Here is a 16,774-nt window from a genome sequence, read left to right on the forward strand (position 1 = left end):
TATATATATATATATATATATATATATATATATAAATAAATATATATATATATATATATTTTTTTTTTTTTTTTTTTTTTTTTTTCAATTATGGTCGGTAGGTGATGCTATTATAAAGAAGTCTGTTTATTTCCAGTCAGGAAGATTTAGCTCCGCCCACCATGAAGAACACCTGAGCGCTGATTGGTTGCTTTCCACGTCAGTCTTACGTCTTCCCCTTGCAGACAACAACATACCCCAGCACATACTGCTACAAGTTGAATTCTGAGGGCGCAAAATATGGGAGGAAACTGCTGGAGAAAAACACTCTCAGGACACTTGCAAGCTTCCCTTTAAAGGATGGTATGAAGGATTTAAACTCGCGCGACACCGAAATATTGCCCCGCCATCTGGGAAAAAAAAAGAGTAACCGTTAAACTGGATTGTGCTGGAGCCAGAAAGGACGGCTCGTCCCTGATACGCTGCTAGCAGTTGGGGTCTACCGAGGGGAGAAAAAATGAGGTTCGCTCAGTTTCTGTTGAAAAACGGCCCGCTAGCTGGGATACCGAAACAAGTGGAGAGGTTTTCCAAGTTTTCTCCTTCCCCCTTATCCATGAAGCAGTTCATTGACTTCGGTAAGCATTAACGGTTGATTTTTTTCTGTAGGTCACATGTACATACAGTAACTGTTACTTATTAGCATAGTCCACATAACTGCATTGGTGTTAAGCTATCATTCACGTATGAACTTATATAGACCAAAGCTAACTGTACAAATATGTGTCATGGTTTGGGAGTTTTTCTGTACAGTTTGTTTGTTTAATGTTGCTGTAATTGATGCTAATGTTGCTCATGTGACCACAGGGTCTGCCAATGCATGTGAGAAGACGTCCTTTGTGTTCCTGCGACAGGAGCTTCCTGTCAGGCTGGCCAACATCATGAAGGAAATTGATTACCTTCCTGACAAGCTTCTTGGCACTCCATCTGTAAAGCTCCTGACCAGCTGGTAGGATACCTGGACTCCTGGCTTGTCTGTGTTTAACAGGAAATATCTCATTAAACCTCTGGAGGGCTTTAATATGATCTAATTTTCTTAACTGTGGTTTATTTTTAAACCATTTTTAAAAAATATTTCTTGTCAAGGGAGGGATTGCAGAATCAAATAAGTAGTTTCAGGTTAAAGAGGGCGATTACAACCAAAACCCTTTCATTATGATACCTCTAAAAAATTACCCTGGTGCTTTTTATAGTAATAAACCTTTTATAATCATTGCATTATATGATATTTAGTGTATTTTGACATGAGGTTAAATACAAACAGTTGCAAACCTGTTGATTATTAATAAATGTGTTGTCTTACATTTTAATTGGATGCCATTTAGATATTTTCTTGGTTCAGATAAATCTGAAATAGATTAGCGACATATGAAAAAAAGTTTATCCATCCATCCATTTTCTGACACGCTTAATCCCAAGTGGGGTCGCAAGGGGTGCTGGTGCCTTCTACAGGCGAGAGGCGAGGTACACCCTGAAAAAAGTAATTTTTTGAAAAGAAAAAAAAAGAGAGATACGAATTCATCTATCCAAAGTAGTTTTTTTCCCACATGAAAATATCTGGAAATGATAAATTTTTATTACAGAAAAAGGCTTATACACATATTATGTCCTGTTATCCTCACACGGACATTCATTGACTTCCATTTATTTACATGGCCTAACTCAGGCCCTGACAATTTCCAGCATATATCTAAACCTAACCTAAACTCAGTTCCTTCCATCCTTTTTCCATCACGCTTATCCAAAGTGGGTGTCTATCTCCAGCTTTCTACGGGTGAGGGGCGAGGTACACCCTGAAAAAAAGTCATTTTTTGGAAGAAGAAAAAAAAGAGAGAGAGATATGAATTCATCCATCCAAAGTTTTTTTTTTTACCCACATGAAAATATCTGGAAATTATACATTTTTATTACTGAAAAAGGCTTATACAAATATATACACATATACACATACATATTATGTCCTGTTATCCTTACACGGACATTCATTGACTTCCATTTATTTATATGGCCTAACTCAGACCCTAACAATTACCAGGATATATCTAACCCTAAACCTAACCTAAACTCAATTCCTTCCATCCACTTATCCAAAGCTGGTGTCTATCGCCAGCTTTCTACGGGCGAGGGGCGGGGTACACCCTGAACAGGTCGCAAGTCCATCGCAGGGCAACATAGAGACAAACGGGACAAACAACCAATCATGCACACACATGAGAATTTAGACAAGCCAATTAACCTAACAGTCATGTTTTTGGACTGTGGGAGGAAGCCGGAGTACCCAGAGAGAACCCACGCATGCTCAGGGAGAACATGCAAACTCCATGCAGAAAGAACCCGGGTCGGGAATAGAACCCGGAACCTTTTTGCTGCAAGGCGGCAGCGCTACTCACTACTTTGAGCAGCCCAAAAAATGTTTTTTCTTCAAATTTAACACTTTAATTACTAATATTGTCAAATTATTCTGTTTTAGATGCTTTCTGTAAGTTCTGTATATTTGTTAACTGTAATCTGAGGTTTATATTGCCAAAATATGAAACTATCTCGTGTTTAGTTAAAAGGGACTTTAAAAACAAGTCAGTGTTTCTGGTCACCACCTCTGCATGCTCTATTTACACCAAATAAAAAAATTAATGAATTGTGTACCGTTTGTATTTGTACTTGACGCTGGGACGCATTCACTCGAGGCAGCTCTCCTAACCCCTATTCTACCTCTAGGTTTTTTTCTGTTTACATAACTGAATAAGTGCCACAGATACAAACCTTTGTAACCTCAGTTTATTTTATTTTTTTTCTCCATGACTGTTAAAATCTTTGCTTTTCTTAAAGCTAATTCTCTGATATTTTATGTTAGACTCATGACGGTGGTCTGTTGCAGCAGAGAACCTTCCTGTTCGCATGGCAGAATATGACCACATATTTCACAAGCTAAAGGTGACTTGAGGGACACGCAGAGTGCATTGAAAGCATAGTAACAAAGCCAGTCACCTCTCACCCAGTTTAGTTTAGTTTTTTTGGACTGACACCGAGTGTAAGAGTGAGCTCAGGCCCATATGATCCTCTGGCCTGGACAAGAAGTCCAAGACATGACAAGCAGCTATTATTAAAGAGGAAATTGGAACACCCATAAAGTGTCACAAAGTTTTGAATAAGATTCAGCTCTTCCTCTGTTATGGTGATTGTTGACTTTTTTAATAAGCTTAGATTAAAGTTTTTTTTTTTTTTTTTTTTTTTGTGTGTGTGTCAAACAGGTATTCCCAGAGTTTGTTGGAACTGGTTGACTTTTTAGAAAAAGATCCGGATGATAAGGACGTGTTAAAAAAGTAAGTCATCTTAACAGACTTTTCCTTGCAAGATTTTTTCTTTTTTCCAAGTCAGAAATGAAGACATGTCAATGTGAATATAAAACTGCACACTACTGCAGCGCCAGTCATAGAAGGACAAAAACTGCTCCTTAAAAAACTACGTTTTAACTCACCAGTTACTGGATGGGGTTTTCCACCCACACAAGTGGTGCAATTTTATTGCAAAAGTTATATTTAATTACAGTTTTGGATATTTATTTGATAGAACCAACAGTAGCAACAAAAAAAATCCTAGAAGTTCTTTTAGATTTTAGGACGTGCAAACTAAGGCTGGGCAATATTTCTACCAAATCCAATTAATCCTTTTTTTTTTTTTCTGTCTTATTTTTCGCCATAGAAATGATGAATCTCATACATTACTTTCAAAAACTAGTGGGGGGTTTTTCAATCTGCCCTCTTTCGGGGGTGACCTTAATTTAAAGGGCAACAGGCTGTGCAAACACTTGTAAAAAAAAAATGTTTCACAACAAAATGAAAATATGTAATGTTTTCAGCTAGTGGCATTGCACAGTCAGCTATTTTATAAGTTACAAGTAGGCCTACACATCTAGAAATGAAAAGTGATGAACTGATGTAAGGCCCCGTCCACACGAAGTCAAAACGAACACGAAACGCTAATATTTTACAGAACGTTTGTCGTAAAGACGGAGACGTAAAATAAATGTGATCGTCCACACGAATGCATGAAAACGCTGCAAAATGTATGCCAGGCCTATAAGTGGCGCTGTGGTGCCAAAGCAAAAATAGGCGACGAAATGTTGGGCATGCGCACTAATATTTATACATGGTTGCCCTGCGGGTCCATTTTCGTGGTTTAGTCAAATTCAAGTGCTGAACTATGTCGTTGATATTGCTCTGTTCTTCCTGGAGATATTCCAGAAGAAGAAGATTCTGTTGTAAGCCCGACAGCAGGGTGAGTAGCATTAGCAGCAACGATTCAACACAGTACGGCGCCATTGTTGTTGTGATACTGTGTCGCGCATGCTTGTTTAGAGGCGACGCTATGACGCATGCGTGTAAAAAAAAAAATGCGGTTAGAGCTTAAAGATGGAAACGCGAAAATGGCGTTTCAAAATCTTCCCACTCTGAAGGCTGAATAAAAAAAAGATCGTTTACAGACCCCCGAAACGCCGGCTTCGTACGGATGAGAGGCTGGTTTGGTGAAAAATTTGTGCGTTTAGGCCAGGGTTTGGCTTCGTGTGGACGGGGCCTTAGTCCAACACTTTAGCCTAGTAAACTAGCCCCACCCGCCAGCGGCCAAAATCATTTTTGCCTGCGAGTGGTCTAGCCTCGATCAATGCCCCAGGCCCTAGAACTGGCGGGCCAATCACAACGCAGAGATGTGTTTCGAATTTCTGGATGTAAAGCGGGCAGGTTTTTAGGGGCGTGACGACAAAGCTGTGCGACGCTGGAGAAAGCACAATAAAGAAAATGGCAACAACTATTGAACAGTTGTCCTTTGACTCAGCTTTATAATCAGTTTTGGAAGGATTAGACTTGAGGTTTTGATGTCTCATTCATCGGGGCCAGACTAAATTACACATTTAATCTCACATTTAGTCTGGTTTATCAGGCTAGCAACACTTTTCCCAGCAAACCAAGCATATTAATGGGGAAAAGTGGAGAAACAGAAAATTTGATTTATTGATTAATCGTCCAGCCCATAGCGTAAACATCATGACAATAGCAATAAAAAAAGAGAAAAACATTAGAGAGGCAGTGAGAAAACGCCTCTTCCCTAAACTGAAGAAATACCTGTTACTTAGTCCCTGTTACCTTTCTTATGTAAATATTTATCTCATGTCATTTATTTCAGTTATTTATTAAACATTGATCTGATAGAGATTAGGAATCCTGGAATATAAGTTTGGCCAAATTGAATTATATTAAATGTTGTGATGAAAATACTCATGAAGTCTGGTAAATAAAAGGACGCTGATGTATAATCAGCTTAGGCTTATATAGTGGGTTTAATAATCAGTTCTGGGTTTAAAATGAAAAATTCTAATTAACTACAAAGTCAAAATCTCCAGGTAGGTTTGGTGTGGTAATATTAATAAAAATAATTTTATTCCTGATGCGTTGCAGCTTGTGCAGCATCTAGTCTCACTCATTCACACAGCTCTGCTGTTATCCGCAGCTTCACAAAGACTCTGGTAAACATCCGGAACCGGCACAACAACGTGGTACCCACCATGGCTCAGGGCGTGTTGGAGTTCAAGGAGGCGTTTGGTGTGGACCCTGTCACCAATCAGAATGTCCAATACTTCCTGGATCGCTTCTACATGAGCCGCATCTCCACACGCATGCTCATGAACCAGCACAGTCAGTATAGCACTCTGTAATAACTGTGAGTTAATCAACACAGATCCTAACTCTCAACAACTCATGTGGGTCATGGGTCCAAGTAAAGTAAATTCTATTTCAGGTTGAGGAAAAGCTATTTATTTATTCTATACATTTCTAGGAGTTAATTTCCTGCCCTGAAGTTGCAACTCAGCCTCACTTGATAGATTTCCAACCAAGTTACATATAATCTGAAAATAAATATGGCTGGAATATGCATGTGGCTGGAATTTCACCACCTTTTCTACATGCAGTACAGCACCCTGCAAAAGTAGTCATAACCCAGGACCGTTGGCATATTTCCCAACATTACAAATTTTATATGAGAGACTGACAGAAATCGGCGCATGGTTGGAAAATAAACATTTGAATCAGCCCATAAGTCACTACCTTGTAGACTACATTGTTCTCACCTGGATTTTTTAGGAGTGTAGCTGGGAAACACTTTTTATTGTTTGTTTTGCTTTTTTAAAGCTTGTTCCCTGCTGTCGGGGATGTATCTTGTTATTTCGGGGTGCCCCTTTTTAATTTCTGTTACAATATCGATATTGCAGCTTTAAGTAATGACATATGGTTATTACTCAATACGAGAATCATACATACTTTTATTACTTATTTTATAGTGTGAAGTCTTAGAAAAGTCTTAATCAGGGGATTTTTTTTTCAAACAGAGAACAATACTAAATGAGATCAGGTTGAAGAACCACTGACCTATTTCTTAATTACCAAAGACTTAGTTAAACTTAAACCAAGAGTGGATAGAAGCAGCATTTTTCTATGAGTTTTCTAATATTGAAGATTTTTGAGGCAGGCTGATTCATTCCAGTAATAATTCCCTAGCTGCTATAGGACTGATTTCCGATATCAGTATTGGATCAGGAAATCCCTAGTGTTCACTTGCATTGGTGAGTGGATGACAGTCTTAATGGTGCGGCGTTTGGGTTTTCATTGCACTTCCCTTATGTTTATTATCAAATAAGGAGATAAAGATGTTTAAAACACAGGCCGTTTCTCAATTCCCAAGAACGTAAATACGTTTTTGCCAAGTATGTTCTTGACAAAAACAGAGGAAAGTGTGGACTCGGGGAGAACAAGAGCACACAGAATAAATATGGGTCAATTGGAACAGAAGCGTACTCTGACATCACCACATTCAAAGCTAGTCAGGAGCTGCATTTCACCTCCTGTTATTAATAGTCTCTAGTTAATAATAAATATGACTTTTTTCATTTAGTGGGAGAATAGTGATTAACACAATCAGATAAACACAAATCAAATGAACATTTTGCCAAATAAAACAAAAAGAATCGCCATCAGAGCCTGTGGTACTACTTGCAGATGAGCTAACATTAGCCCTGGCTGCGGTTCGCCTCGGAGGTCCGCTGGTTGCAACGGTCCTTTCAACGTTTCAACTTTCACAGTTTCATTATGGTCCTTAAAAATCAGACTATCTGCATTATTCTTTGTAGTTCTAAAAGTTTCTGACTAACAAGTGTCTGTGATGAACTGCGCCAAGGAGGAAGCCCAGATGTCAGTAGAGAGTATCTTACGCACACACAAAATGTGCGTATTGGAATAATTTTCTGCATAATGCCGTATTTTTTTGCACAACATCTCACTATACTGATATATAAGAACTCTGGACTATTTTAGCTCCAGTGCAGCTGCGGGATTAGATCTGCGCAAATACAGCCACAGCTCCTAGCATTAGGGTTCTTACTTCAATACTGAGAGCATCTGTGCACCTGGAAGAAACCCACCTGTACTTCACCCCCCCAATCACTGGATATTGAGGGAGACTCTGAAGAAGCCTTATCAGTTCAAGCCACTTGCTTTAAAACACTAGTCCTTAGACTAGGGATTTTCGTCCAGAGAATTTATTCGCTTTGGATAAAAGCATCTACTATATTCATAAAAATAAACAAATAAACATCTAATTCCAAAAGCTTGTACTGCTGAGGCAGCGCAGTAAGTGAGGCGAAAAACTGAATACGTATTTATACCTGAATGCTTAAATGTGTACCGGCACATACCTTTTTTAACCAACAGCAAGGCTCTAATACAACCACCATTGATCAATCATTTGTGCAGCATTGAGTTATACTTGAAACTAATATTGCAGAATTATAATAATCTTGCACAGAAATGTAAAAGAAATGCACCTTATAGGGCAAATCTGTACAGTTTAGATGCAAAAATTGGAATTTTGGATGAGTTACTCATTATGTACCATGAAATCAGGCTCCCTAAACCTGTGATATAAAGCTTCAGAAAATAAGGATTTAAAAAAGAAACTTAGTTGTTTGTATGCAAGTGAGCAGATTTTCAATTAAAAATGTTATCACATGTTTTCCTCATGTCAGTAAGCGTTACTCAAAAAGTTGGTGTTATGTCTACTTGCTGAGTAACATTCAATCCTGCTGCTCATCAAACATTTTTGCAAAGTGCTGTACAGTATGTCAGCAGTTTACTTCATTTCCCTGACATGTACCTCAGATGGTTTCGTTTGAATCACACAGTCAGGAGCGCGTGCACAGCACAGTTTTCAGTCCTATATCATGTTTGTTTTGTGTTTCCCATAGCATTAATCTTTGATGGCAGCGTAAATCCAGCCCATCCCAAACATATTGGCAGCATTGACCCCAGCTGTGACGTGGTGGAGGTCGTAAAAGGTAATAAGTCATCTTGACCTACTGTCTCTACACACAGTCTGATATCCAGTTTCCTCTTTTAAACTATTCCTCATTGTTAGACGTCATTACATAAAACTCTGTGAGAGTACTTTAAGGAGGAAGTGTGTTATTCTAATATTTACATGTGCTGCGAACTGCTCGGAGATCTGATCATCAAAAACAAGATCTGATAATCACAAATTAGCCCAAGTTTCCTCGTTCTTTGTTGTAAAAATTCTGATAAAGAAGTAACAAGCTTTTGTGTTGTGAAACTTTGCAGATGCGTATGAGACCTCAAAAATGCTGTGTGAGCAGTATTACCTCACCTCTCCTGATATGGAGATCAAGGAAGTGAACTGTAAGTCAAAGGCAACACATACCTTCTGTTTTCAGTTTGTAGCTTAGCTCTAGTCAGATCTCTGCTTCAGATTTCTCTCTCAAGGTGATAGTTTTTCTACTCTTCATTGATTTTTTTCCACCCAGTCCGTCCTCCTCTTTTATAATGGAACTAAGGGTTCAGGATGTCTGTTTCCTGTCTTCTGACTCTGACCAAAAACATCTTGTCAGCATAAAAAATAACTTAGTTTGAGCTGCACAGATTACTCTTGAAGAATTCATATTTTTTTTGTTATGGTTACATTAAAAGACCCTACTACCAAAATAGTCTATTCAAGCATTTTAAATATGTGGCTGCTCTCAGCATGTTTTAGGAAGATATGACAGGGTTGCTTTACATTTTATTCAAGTCAATTTTCACTAAAACTCTTATTTCATTTTAAGAGCATCAAGTCGATCAAGTCTTGTAAGAGAAAACTACACTTCTGAGCTAGCGCTGGTTTTAGGTTTTATTAAGTTAAACCTTTAAGTAATGCATACCTGTATCGCCTTGTGCTGGTATACATAAAAAATCTCCAATCAAGTAACTTGCATAACATTATAACAGGTCATTTGAATTTCAACTTCTTGTGGTGTGCTGCGTTCACACCAAACACATTTTAAAGGCGTCCAATGTCTAATCTCGTTGAAGTCAGGCGCACGTGGAGAGCCTTTTGATACATATTAAGCAAAGTGTCCTGTGATGGGCTGGTGACTTGTCCAGAGTGGACCCCACCTCTCGCCTGTAGACAGCTGGAGATGGGCACCAGCACCCCTCGTGACCCCAGCAGGGATAAAGCGTGACGGAAAATAGACGTATGGATGAGCAAAGTGCGTGCAGACAAATCCGACATGCTTTGCAGGCCTCTTGTACACAATGGCAGATGCAATGAAGTGATTTTTCTGTGCTAGATTTGCAGTGATGAGTGGGGAAAAAGTCGATTTGATGTTTTTAAGCAAGAAAGTCCATTTCAAAATGTCGCCCATATAGTCAGTTCATCAGAATTATGAACCTAACTATAAATATTCTGTAGTTGTTCCAGGAGGAGAGCTGTCACTAGGAATTAGGGCTGGGAAATGAATTACATTTGCAATATAATCACAACTTAAGAAAACACAATTTTCAAATCGCAGAGCCACTCAGTTTTGGTTACGTTACATTAAATAAGACTAAGACTATTTTTTTCTCACTCCAGACCTTTAGGCAGTGGTAATATATTTAAAGTTGGTTTGCTGCCACAAAAAAAAGGAAAGAAACTTCCAGCTAGAACATAGATCAGTGCATGCAAGTAGAAGTAAGCACTTTTCCAAGTAAAGGTTATAATAAAGCCCTGCAACAGTTAACTCTGTAGTTATTGCAAAGGAAACAGAAAATACAATCGCAATTTAGGTTTTTGGCAAAGTGGTTCAGCCCTACTGGGAATCCAGCGATATCACCCTCAAACTGGCCAGTTATTGGGATTTTAGCGAATCTAAGTGAATATAAGCTTTTTTTAGGTATATGCTAAAAACTACAACTACAAGAGTAATAAATTGATCACATTTCACCAACAAGTTATTTATAAACTGTTTCTCCACATTCCAGTATGTTAGAGTGATCAGAACACACACTTTGTACTGGAAGAAATACATTCTGTTGGCTTTTTATCTAAATATAGTGTGTGGGCCTACCCTTTTGTAGATATATTTGTTTTTATTTTTAATGGTTTAATGCTGGCAGCTTGAATCCTCAAAACTCTGCACCCCAAGCTCGAAACTCTTTGAATTGCTGTGTGGCGCTTCTCAGACTTTGAATTTACACCTGCTGATCCTAACACTGTAAAAGTGTTTATTCTGAATTCAGCTTTAGATCAAATTTTCAAAGAAAATGTAAATTCTCCTTAAAAAGAAAAATCAAAATGAGATGTATTTCTGTTGAATTAGACTTAATGATTGGATTAAATTAATCTTTGTACAAATCAAATCTGACTGAGTTCTAGTGGAGTGATTTGGACCAATATATAAAATAATGCATAAATATTGACCTGTTCTTATTGTAATAACTGTATGCTCTAAATTGGTCCACAGCTAAAAGCCCCGGCCAGCCCATCCACATCGTCTATGTTCCATCACACCTCTACCACATGCTGTTTGAGCTCTTCAAGGTACAGCAGCCGGCACATTGGTTTTAAGCCAAGACTGTTTTTTGTTTGTTTTGTTTTTTATATCATTTTTCCTCTTTCAGAATGCCATGAGAGCCACCGTAGAGACCCATGAGACAAGCCCGACGTTGCCCCCAATTAAAGTCCGCGTCTCACTGGGCATTGAGGATCTCACCATCAAGGTAGCAGATGCAGTTTAACTGATGTGGTTCTGCTATTAAACTAAATATGGTTCTTAAAGTACCTTCTTATCTTTATGCATCAGATGTCAGACAAAGGTGGCGGAGTTCCCTTGAGGAAGATCGAACGTCTCTTTAGCTACATGTACACCACGGCTCCCAGCCCCGTCCATGTAGACATGTCTAGAAACGCTCCTCTGGTGAGATTAACCATGCCGCTCTTTCTTTTTAAACTCAAATTAAAGGTTAATCTTTCATCTTTTAGTAAATTTCTTTTTTTGTAAAATCTACTGTTGTGGTTTTAGCTCAGAATGAAAGACAGAGCTCTATAAGCTGAGCACAGCCTTACATAATTAAACATGGTGATTGCAGAGTGTAGGAATGCTGTCAGCAGCTTGTTGTTGGTTTAAACTGTAATCAGATGAAGCTTAATCTCTACAGGCCACATCATCAAGACTCTCCTCCTTTTTTTTTCTCACTGCCTCCTGCTTTTAGGCTGGCTTTGGTTATGGACTGCCCATTTCTCGGCTTTACGCCAAGTATTTCCAGGGGGATCTGCAGCTGTACTCTATGGAGGGCTACGGCACATCAGCTGTCATATATTTGAAGGTGAGGCTTAATCTGCTCTGATTTTTGTTTTTCTTGTTTAACAATAACAATACTTAAATAGACTAGATGAACACATTAGTAGATTTTCCGAATAGGTCTGTAATACAAACTCCTTTCAACTTTCACCCAGTTTAGACACATTAACACCACAAATCTGAAGTGTTTTATTTGGATTTTATCAGATAAACTAACACAAAGCAGCATGAAGTGAAAGAAAATTGGTTATTTTAAATGAAATTTTTAAAATTTAAATGCAATTTGTATTTCACCCCTGCACTCTCAGTAGCTCTTAAATAAAATCCAATGCTGCAAAAAATATTTTGCAATTGATGCTCTGTATAAATACAGCTGTTGTCTTGATGATCACTGAGGATCGGGGAAAAATGGAGACAGCTGAAGGTTTAGAGCTATTGTGAAATCAAGGTTGGGTTATAAAACACTATATGAAGCTTTTTAGAACTTTAAGGTCACTGTTCTGTCCAACATTGTAGAATGAGATGAATATAGCAAAACTGCAAAAGAAGGATTGTCCAGGTTCGCTGGAAGGCAAAGCACTGAGAGCTTTTATTATGCTGTACAAATGGTCATGAGATCGGATCTAACTGTGAGGGAGCTGCAAGATTTTCAGCTCAGGTGGGAGAATCATGTAACAGTTAACATGACGTTAGCTGCAAGATGATCACCCTGTTCATGATGAGGTGTAACCCAGGAAGAACTAACCTGCTGTAACACAAGATGGCTGTAATGATGGAGATAAAGAAACTAGTGACCTTTTCTGAGGTATTAGAGAGCCATTAATTATCTGATGCTCAGAATGATGTAATAAAATGTCAGCCCTTTAAGTCAGGGATGTTTTCAAGGACTTAATAAATGCTTTGAGTAAAATCTATGTGGTGTTATCTAATCAGAGCAAAGAAAGACAGAAATTTACATTTATCTTTTGTATAAAAGATAAATGTAAATTAATCTTTTATACAAAAGATAAATTTACATTTATCTTTTATACAAAACAAACTCCAGCTAGCTTAAAGTATTAACCATGTGGGCACCACTAACTAATATATTAGCTTTGCTACCGCTAAACAGCAAAAACAAGTTGGTGGATGCTAACGCTAACAGCTAAGGCAGCTGTCATCAAAAGAAAATGATATTGAAAGCATACGACTGCTTCCAGGCATAAATTAAAGCATTCTGAGCACACAGCTGCACTAAAAGAACGATGGACAAACAGGCTCCTCATGAAGTGTTGCAACCAAAAGACCAACACAATAAAATCGATTTTTCCTGTCATGCTTCAGCAACCTCAACAAAAAACATTAGTTAACTGTTAAGCTAATGACATAATTAGAAGAAAAAATAGAGTTTGCCAGCAGTTAGCTTCATACAGACGAACACATGGTTCTGTAGATTGTGTTGTTTTCAGCTTCTCCTTATTTGTCTTTGACACTTTTAACGATTTATTTAAAGTGTTGGGAATTGGGAAAAATAACTCTTCCACCCCCTAAAACATGTCTGCTCCTGACTAAGAAAGTTTAACCTTAAACAATTTTTTGTTTGTTTTGTAAGAAATATGTTTGACAGAAATGTATGCAGTTCCTGCAGGTAAATTATGTTTCTCTTCAGTAAAAAAAAAAACAGCAACCAATGATTAGTCAGGTGGTAACTAGCATCCCGGATTAATTGGCCGCTAATGTCATGTCAATTAGTTGTTCACTTCACATATCTGGCATTTATGGAGGTGGATCAGGGAGAAAGTACTGAATGCAGCTACTAGAGGACATGTTGAGGGCAGAATTACACTGAACACACCATCATGACCCATCCTGCCATGGGAATTGTTTTCTTCAAGAGAAATGAAAAAGCTCTTTTTAAAAGCAACTTTTACTGTTATTTGGTTGTTTCATAGTTAAAGAGAAATAACGCCCCTTTTTCTTACATTTTTTGATTGTTTTAAAAAATATATAATACAAGAAATCTCTTGCCTTCCACTTCTTTGGTCCATCAGAGACATAAAACTCCAATAGAAAACATTATGGGTTGTGTTGTTACTCATCAAAAGTTACTAATTTCACTGTAAAAAGATGTTTTGTAATAAACAGAGATAACATATAGGAAGGATCAAGCATATAACTGTGATTTTAGAGAGAACATCAAATGAGATCCAGAGAATAATTCTTTCCTTTCTGTGATCTGAAACCAGGCCCTGTCCTCAGAGTCAGTGGAGAGACTTCCTGTTTTCAACAAGTCGGCCCTCAGGCACTACCAGTCCACCATAGAGGCCGACGACTGGTGCATGCCCAGCAAGGAGCCCAAAAAACTGGGCAAGTATGAGAGGACCCAGTGAGAGCAGACCGAGGAGAAAACGGAAGAGACTCTGAAACTGTTTGAATCAAAGTGTTAAAAAGAAATTGGAGGTTCTCTGAGAGGAGAAGTGATCAGAATGTAGCTGAGCTGGAATCTTTCTGTAAAAAAAACAGACCTTCTCTCAGATAAGAGCGTTTGTGAAAAAGAAATGATAAAAAGCAGAAAACATTTCAGACCAGCTTCTAAAAAAACCTCACACGTCACATTAAGGTTTGTTAGTGCTGCTAATGGAAAACAAAAAAGCTGAGCATTAGTTTGATTTCCTCTCAGTCATCACAAGCATTGAGAATCCTCATCTTCACAAAGTAACACTAAAAGTTTTCCCATTGGGACTTTAACTGTCACCTGGTTCCTCTTTCCCAGACCACCTGCCCCACTAATCATCCAGACATTTTTACTTCAGTGTTATCTTTAAACAGATCTCTGCGTGCAGAGCGAACGTCACTCCTTCACCATTTCTCTAATGTTTATAATTAAGATGCAGGCGTGAAAACACTGTCAGTGTTCCTCAGACTGAAGACTGACAAATCTGCTACTAAATGCAAGGAAAGGTGATAGTGTCCATGGCTTGGACAGGCCAGCTGAAACCAGCCAGCGTGGGATCACTCAGGTTAAACGTCGAGAGCGGTAACACAAAGGGAGCAAAGTCTTTTTATCACCCTCATTGCTTAATTCACTCAACCTCTGCTACTCCAAAATCACCTGCAATGACAAATGAGAAATATTTTACTTCATTTTTAGTGATTTACAAAAGTAAGAAAAACAAACGAAATCATATATTTTATTTCTTATCTAGGAAAGGTTGATTTTAGTGATTTTTATTTGAAATATGTTCTTATTGTAGGATGGAACGTGTTCAGGCTGAATTTTTGAATTTGAATGTATTTTTTTTTTTTTAAAGCTACAGTGTGTAATAATTACAGGCATATAAAGTCAGAAATTTAATATATTATACATAACTATGTTATTTATCATCACCTATGAGCTCAGCCTTTTAACCATAATATTTGCGTTGCCTTAGAATTCGTTATTTATAATTACATAGGAGCGGGTCTCGCAGCCATGGAGGCTGACATTTTTGCGCTACGGCAAGCGCAGAGGCAACAAACTAGCGATTGCGAGATCTCCCATGACGCTCAAAAATAACTACGGCAAGTTGAGAGAGATTAACTGAGACGGTACTGAACAGTAGATGGCAGTATTATGCCTGAGAAGCGTTTAGTCTGCCTGAAACCAAAGAAGAAGAAGAAGCAGGTATACTGCGCCTCAGTAACAAGAAAGGTGAACAAGGCGGCAGGCGTGAGTGACTTTGCAAACTGTTTGGCACTGTGTGGCCAAACATCAGACGAATGGAGGATCATGCCTACTCTGTATCACAACGAAAAGCGGCGGACACCGAACCCCCGTCATCTAAGAAGCGGAAACACGACGAGAATAAACGCAAGCGTGACAAGAAACGGCAAAAAACACGGATCAACATTGGCACGGCATTTACACGATGGAAGTCACTGATGGAGGAAAAAGGTTTTCAAAGTGACGCTCAAGTTGCCAGTTTTCTCTTGGACAGGTAATTAATCCTACACACACAATTGTCTAATATCACTGCAGTTTTTGGAGTACAGGATGCTCAGACCTGTCTAAAACAATAACATGCTGCGTGATGATGCTGTTACTCTCCAGTATACTTATTCAGCAACGTCCCTGACGTTTCACAGGTAATGATTCAGTAATTTTCTGTAAAATAATTTTCTGGATATATACCTCGGTTACTTCTCTCCGGCTCCTTTGGAGATCTTCAAGCCTTTCCTCCTCTGCTCTCACCCCGCTGGCTCCCCTCTCTCGCCTGGCCCTAGCTGCACGGCCTCCCTGCCTTCGCCCTCGTCCTCTCCCTCTCCCTCGCGTTGTAACCCCCGTGCCACCAAAATGACTTGGACTCTGTAAACGGGGGATATATATTCTTCCAGCGAACACAATCTCGCTGTTAAACTAATGACTACAATTACTTCGTCTGTTTATATCACCATGCAAAGCAGCTCACCAAGACGTCACAACGATGTAGAAAAAATAACGGGTATATTTATTATCTTAAGTCTACATGAAATCTATACCCTACACAGACTAATGAAATACTATCTGTAAAATTATCTATGTAAACAAACCTCATCACTTGAGAGGGTAGGTGATGTGGACGTCGTAGAAGAAATTTTGTCCCGTAACGCTCGCCGTACTGTTGGGGGGGAGAAGCGGTGGGGGGCAGATGTTCATGTTGCTGCGGTCTGTAGTCTGACCGCTAGATGTCGCTGAAAATTACACACTGTAGCATTAAGATTTCAATGAAATCTGCCAAAAAATTGTAGATTCCCACATTTTGCTGCTCTATGTCCTCAGTGTTTTGTAATGATTCGTGTGTTCTGTCATTCAGTTTTCCAGGAATACAGAAGACAGGTCAGTTAAACCTTATGTAAATGTTCAGTTCTTTTGCTTTTTATGCCAGCCACACATAAAAAAAAAGAAAAAAAAAACAGGTTAAAGTAAACCTGACAGCATCAGTTCACGTGGAACAAATAGAATCTGAACATATAATGATAGTGATAACGGTCTGTGGTTAAAGAGTGTTGGTGCTTCTTTGGCTTTCGGCAGTCATTTCATGGTGCTTTATCTCCCAGTATTTTCCATTCTAAAGCAGGATT

At 38.6% G+C, this 16,774-nt stretch overlaps 1 protein-coding gene across 1 annotated transcript; it reads left to right on the top strand.

The window, feature by feature from the left end:
- The first annotated feature begins 201 nt into the window (after positions 1 to 201).
- pdk4 (pyruvate dehydrogenase kinase, isozyme 4) lies at positions 202 to 14,194 on the top strand. Its single transcript, XM_038288753.1, has 11 exons — positions 202 to 614; positions 844 to 985; positions 3,285 to 3,356; positions 5,539 to 5,723; positions 8,327 to 8,416; positions 8,697 to 8,774; positions 10,859 to 10,935; positions 11,016 to 11,114; positions 11,198 to 11,311; positions 11,607 to 11,720; positions 13,921 to 14,194. The coding sequence occupies exons 1-11, from the start codon at positions 497 to 499 to the stop codon at positions 14,062 to 14,064; spliced, it is 1,233 nt and encodes a 410-aa protein (XP_038144681.1). The 5' UTR covers positions 202 to 496; the 3' UTR covers positions 14,065 to 14,194.
- Positions 14,195 to 16,774: the final 2,580 nt, after the last annotated feature.

Source organism: Cyprinodon tularosa, unplaced genomic scaffold, assembly GCF_016077235.1.
Source record: "Cyprinodon tularosa strain WSP-4 unplaced genomic scaffold, ASM1607723v1 ctg26, whole genome shotgun sequence".
Lineage (NCBI taxonomy): Eukaryota > Metazoa > Chordata > Actinopteri > Cyprinodontiformes > Cyprinodontidae > Cyprinodon > Cyprinodon tularosa.